At 41.7% G+C, this 5807-nt stretch overlaps 1 protein-coding gene across 1 annotated transcript; it reads right to left on the reverse strand.

The window, feature by feature from the left end:
- Positions 1-287: 287 nt before the first annotated feature.
- On the reverse strand, positions 288-5542 carry LOC125179344 (carbohydrate sulfotransferase 13-like). Its single transcript, XM_047885038.1, has 6 exons — positions 5426-5542; positions 5015-5115; positions 3208-3265; positions 2212-2420; positions 1305-1839; positions 288-362 (listed from the first exon to the last, which is right to left on the reverse strand). Exons 1-6 carry the CDS (start codon positions 5540-5542, stop codon positions 288-290), a joined length of 1095 nt encoding a protein of 364 aa, XP_047740994.1.
- Between the last annotated feature and the right edge of the window lie 265 nt (positions 5543-5807).

Below are 5807 nucleotides of genomic sequence, written 5' to 3' on the forward strand. Positions count from 1 at the left end.
TTGACGTTGAGAGTTGAGGCGCGAGTGAGGTTTGACGGTGCAATCGTATGGCTCGGAATGGCTAATAAAATACAGTAGCTCAGTAATTGATATCGAGGTTAAGTTGAGTAAGATGGACTACATATATTGTGAACCGCGTTTTAGTAAGAAAGGTTCATTTTTACTTTTTACTCATTTTACATTAGAAGTTAACATTCGAAGATATACTAATAAAAGACATATGAAACGAGAATTGTATTCCACTTCATTTAATTCATTCGGCATGCATCTCAGATTAGGCGACCATTTCAGGGCATGTTCTGCTTGTCTCGTGCTTCTGCTACTATCCTGCTGAACGTCTTCAAGCTAATAATCTCCATGATCTGAACCCAAGTTAATGAACATTTACAATGCTGAAATATTGCTCAATCACAAGCACAACTTAAACTACAACCTGTCAACGTCCCTGGTCGTTTCAGCAGGACTCTGCACCATCCCAATGGTGCCAAATCGACTCAGGAGTGGCTGTCCGAGAATGTTCCCCACTTCATTACCAAAGATGAATGGCCCCCATCGTCACCCGATCTGAATCCTCTGGATTTTGGGATCTGGTCATACCTTGAGAGCAAGGTCTCGACCGTTCACCATAGCAGTTTGGACGCCCTAAGAGGTCAAACTGCTGAAGGAGTGGGCCAAAATCTCGTAGAGTGTCATTCGTGACTCGTGTAAGGCTTTCTCTAAGCGTCTACAACTCGTTATTGATGCAGATGGTGGACATATTGAATGAAATTGTGGGAATTGTATCTCTGAACCTCTGCCTACATAAATACATTTTCAAACATTCACAATTCTGTTTCATTTCATAGTTCTAACCACTCAAAGTTGTAACGCTAAATATTGATGACCCTGTATATACCTCTCATTCAAAATTACCCCGGATTGCAGAAGAAATCGTATCATATTCTTGAATCTGCCATACAGGTGGATTAAATAATTAATACTCCGTACTATGTATTAAGTATGACGGCGTGGTACATGTTGTATTTATTTTCAGATAACTATTATCCTATTTTTTGTTGTTAGGAGTTTCAAGTTATAAATAGCGGATGTAAATTTAACAGCTCCAATACCAAGTCAGCATTTTTTCAAATCGCTACATAGTGCACTTGGAGTACACCAAGAACATTTGACTCTGTAATAGAAACAAAACAAATTTTCATCGCTTGACAAACTGCCAGTTCTCATCTTGCAACCGCTACAAATTGATCAATAGTGTACAGAAACATTTCGAAATCAATTTCGAACTTTTTGAAAAGTGCCCACACCTGTGCCTTTGTTAATTGTGAGAAAAAAATTTTCATGAGCGCCGAATTTTCATCCCTTTTCAACTCTATAGAATCGTTTGATCGGTGCTCTAGTCTCTCAGCATTTTCCATAGGAGGAATAGAGAAATTCTCAGGATGTTGATTGCTCTGCAAATCGGAGGCGCGTCTTAATTCCAGACCCTCGTCGATCACAGCGGCTGACTGATGGGTCTTACTGATGGCCAGCTCTGGGAATCCAGCTATGAAGACGAGAGTCTGGATATCTTCATCTAGTGACTCCAGCTTGAGGACTACGTTGTAGGGCACGTCACACGGCCGACAGATGACGTGGTAAGGTCGCCAGTGTTCGTTGTAGTCTTCAACGGGCGTCTCCAACAAATACTGTACGAACTCAGGGAAAGTTGGCACGTCTTTGTAAAACTTATCATGAGGCTCTTGCTGACGATACTTTGAAATGATGGGCATGTTGTATAGCCTCCGGTATTTCCGAAATTGAGTCATGGCCATCTTTCCGGACTTTGTTGCTATCTTGTCCCTGAAGAAACATAACAATCCAAATCAAACAAAAAGACATATATAAGATATTTAACATAAGATTCATTTAATTTACTAAGTAGCATTTGTAGAATAACCTTGTTCGTCCCTTAACCGTGTAGATTAAGGAAATGAACTCAGTTGACCCGCTGATGACCAGCTACCGTTGATTCGATGCTTCTCATGACATAATAATGTTCTTTGCCAACTTTTTCTTTTTAGAACTGTAAGTAATTAGCCTACGTCTCCGCGCTCCTGCAGTCTGAGTTTAATGCAATGCCAGAGTTCGCCCAAGATTAAAGTTACCTGCACATTGTGTTTTCAAACATACAACCACTTCCTATAAAATTGTGTCGTGCAGCTCTTTGCTCACCTGTAAGCTGATATCAGCCTGAGGAAGGGATGCCTGACTACCATGAAGGTGGTGCCAGCATCAGGCAGCTGCTCGTCAGCAGAAAGATGGGGCATGAGTCTCCTGAGGGCGGTGTGCTGGCCACTGATACCGAGCTCCTCTATGAGGTTCTCGCAACCCAGGACCTTCAGCAGCGACTGTACTACTGACGTGGACGCCACCTTCGGGATCTGATGGGAATTCTGCGTAATTTAATTATGCGATGTTCGATGTTTTTTTACCTGAAACTTTCATATACGTACATTGAATATTTATTGATAGTAACAGTAATTCAAGTTTTCGCTAGGAATCGTTCGGTTAACAGAGCATGCATTGAGCGCGTCGCAATTTCGGCACTATTTTTCAAATTTGAGTCACACAGGAAGCGAACTCAAAATGAATTTTGATCCATTTTCATTGTCGCATGTTATATATATTTACATGTTGGCTAAAGAACGTATATAACCTTAACACCGATCAATCTCCCTTAAATTGTTACCATTAAACAGATCAAACCGCATGCCTTGCGACACTAATATGTCCGGAGCCAATCTGGCGTCTCATTATAATCATCATAATTATATGTAATTGAAACCAATTATTCACTTGACCAGATAGAGAATGCTGACATGAGTCGACATCTTGAAGACACGTGATAGATCACGCGATCAAGACCTTAGTTGTGGGCGGAAGCGAAGGCTTTATAAGAGCTAGTAACCTTAGTATGAGCCCCCGCAGTAGTTGATAAGCGCTCCGCGATGTAACACGTCGGTTAAGTTCTCCGACCTTACGGTCGTGTACGCAGTAGCTTATACCTCTGTGTCGTAACTCATGTATAACCTCCCCGTATATAAGAAATGTTATCTAGACAGTTGTGCCTTACTTATCCTTCACGACCTTAGTCGCGTAACCCTATCCTTAGGTAGTGCTTAATAAAATGATCTGGGACAAATAATTAACATTCAAACACTGACTAACCTTGCACCACGCGAGTCGGTGAGGCCGGGACACCAAGACGTCGGGGCTAGACTGTCGTCTGTGCAATAATCGCGGTGTTAAAATTGTATTACAAATTTTATGCGATTGTTCGCTAATTAGACTAGCATTTACGCGTAATTAGACTAGCAGGAGCGCGTAATTTAAAACTGCGTTTAGTCAACGCAGTAAAACTGAATGAAAAATGTGCAGTTTGAATTACTATAACAAGGGAATTTTTACATAGTGTTATCCGCTCCTTGTTCTTCTTTTATATAGTTCATCTCCGCTCATATCGGGGATTATGTTGATATTGAAATACTATAAAATCTGCATTACTTCCCCCTGAATGGCGTGCGATGTTGAGGAACATAAGCAATGGGATGCAGGAATAAATTACTCGAAGCCACGTCGACAGAAATGAAAACAAAACCTTGACGTTTGTAGTCCCATGCAAGCTGTAAATCCAAGTCGATATCTGGCTAGAATCTAGATCATGGGTCACATGATTATGTTCCGGCAGGAACGTTTGATGGTCAACCAACTCGACTGGTATGTCATATAATCAATGTACATTATGCGCTCAGCATCTCATAAACATTATTGATTTTAATATATTGATATCCCCGCCCTCAGTACAATCGCTGGAACATGAATCTAAATGGACCAAAATTAAAAATTTCTCGCTAGGGGATTACAGATGTAATTTAGTCAGAAATGGAAGGAGGCAAATAATAACAAACAATAATTTATAAAATTTCAATGACGTTGCCATGATAGATCATAGATGTACCATCTAATGAGGTGTTGAACCAAGAGAACAGGAATCGTAAAAATTTGAAGTTAAAAGGCGTCAAACGTGACACCCAATATCGTCGGTTTTCTAAAATGAGTATATTAAATGGTAATATATAATGAAAGTGATTGGTTACAAATAGCGTAAGAGAATAAGTACGATGGCAGAGTTGGGACGCCTGTCGGAGACCACCACTGCCGTGCTACGAATGGACTATCATGATCCCTTCCCTGAAGAACGTAGCCTATACAGCACTTCTTGACTGTAACATTATCAGCCGCACGCCACCAGACAGATCACATCCATTGAATTGGACCAATCAACCCACAGGAAAATAGCCTGACGTCGTATGGCCCAGCATCGTCCGCAAGTACGCGAAAAAAAATTTTACACCACCTGGTCAGAGCGCGCCGGAGCCGTCCGTATCTGTCCCGTGTGTCGAATCAGCCCACGGTCGAACGGCCACGCATCGTACGACGATAAATTTTGGAACAGAAGTATGCTATCTGAAACCTAACCCCCAGATGCTGTGAGCTAAAAGTTGCGCAATTTAGCGAAGCTGCGGATGTCGCTCGTCGAAGGACGATAGATTTTGGAACAGAACTATGCTATCTGAAACCTAACCCCAATGTTGTGAGCTAAAAGTGACGGTCTGGTGGTGCACGGCAGGATGTATGCATTTCCACTGGCGACCCTGGGCTGGTTGGTCGCAGTTCGTTGTCCGCAAGTTGAGCTAAAGTCAGGGTATGAAGTGATGATTCGATGCAACGTTCAGTGGTGGACAACCATTATTATCTGGGCTATTCGCTTCAGAATATGGTGGCGTAAAGCTCCTAATATTTAAAGCAAGATGATGTCACGGGCTGGTTACCGACGGAGGGCTTAACCCGCGGCTGATTGGTGGTCATCCGGAAATATGCTAGGCGTTTCTTTCAAGGCTGATTGGTGCACAAATTTGGTGGTGCACGGCTGCTTACCCGCAGAGTTAATGATGCGATGAGTTAATTTGGTTACCCGGTACGAAGGTGGGCGTGACTGCTGCAGTAGTTCGCCAGGTATTGGCCTCGCCTCTGCGCGGCGGAAGTGCGAGGTGCCAGCGCGGCGCTACGTTGTGTCTTCAAGGCATGAACTATTGATGTTAATTTTTCTTTTATAGCTATATCAAAGGCAACTATCATGAACAAAAACTGTAATTGAATATAACTGATTACATTAATAAAATTCGTTGGATATTTTGTCTATTTTTTTATCAAATAATGTAGTAAAACGATTTCAATAAGCAACGTATTGGTGACGCGTTACCAAACAAATGTGTATCTAAAAACTCATTTTTCTGTGACGGCTGCAAAGAATAAGTTCAAGACAGACTTTCATTATTATTTCATGAATAAATTAAAAAATCTCATTTGTCAGAGTTTCACTCACCGACGGAGAAGATATTTGTTCCTCGTCGTCGCCCCACCCGCAGTATGCCGTGAACAGCACGACATACGGCAGCACGAGCAGCAGAGCTCGCAGGAGCTTCATAGAATGCCACCGCATGTCTGTCGTGCAACCGTTAAAAGCAGGCGTTATTGGAACATTAGCACAGTGGTTGAGTGTAGAAAATATCTAATAAGTCCGAGTCGAAAAACGACGAGTATTAAGGAATAGCTGAAACACTCGGATGTAAAATCCGCTGATTTATTTATGATTAATCATGGTCCTGTTTTGTTAATTTTTCTGATTCTAACAGTTGTCACCTGATAACCGCTTTCTTTGTTACCATGGTTCCATATAATATATCTACACGAATTAAGTTTAGAAT

The sequence above is a fragment of the Hyalella azteca genome, unplaced genomic scaffold, assembly GCF_000764305.2.
Source record: "Hyalella azteca isolate HAZT.00-mixed unplaced genomic scaffold, Hazt_2.0.2 contig2099, whole genome shotgun sequence".
In the NCBI taxonomy this organism is placed as follows: Eukaryota; Metazoa; Arthropoda; class Malacostraca; order Amphipoda; family Hyalellidae; genus Hyalella; species Hyalella azteca.

What these genes read in the sequence shown, in the direction of transcription:
- LOC125179344 (XM_047885038.1), bottom strand. Translation starts at nt 5,542, where the DNA reads ATGCGGTGGCATTCTATGAAGCTCCTGCGAGCTCTGCTGCTCGTGCTG. An exon ending in CACGCCCACCTTCGTACCGG is followed by an intron (nt 3,266 to 5,014) that starts GTAACCAAATTA and finishes ATTATTGCACAG; the next exon opens with ACGACAGTCTAGCCCCGACG. An exon ending in CACAATTAACAAAGGCACAG is followed by an intron (nt 363 to 1,304) that starts GTGTGGGCACTT and finishes ACTTGGGTTCAG; the next exon opens with ATCATGGAGATTATTAGCTT.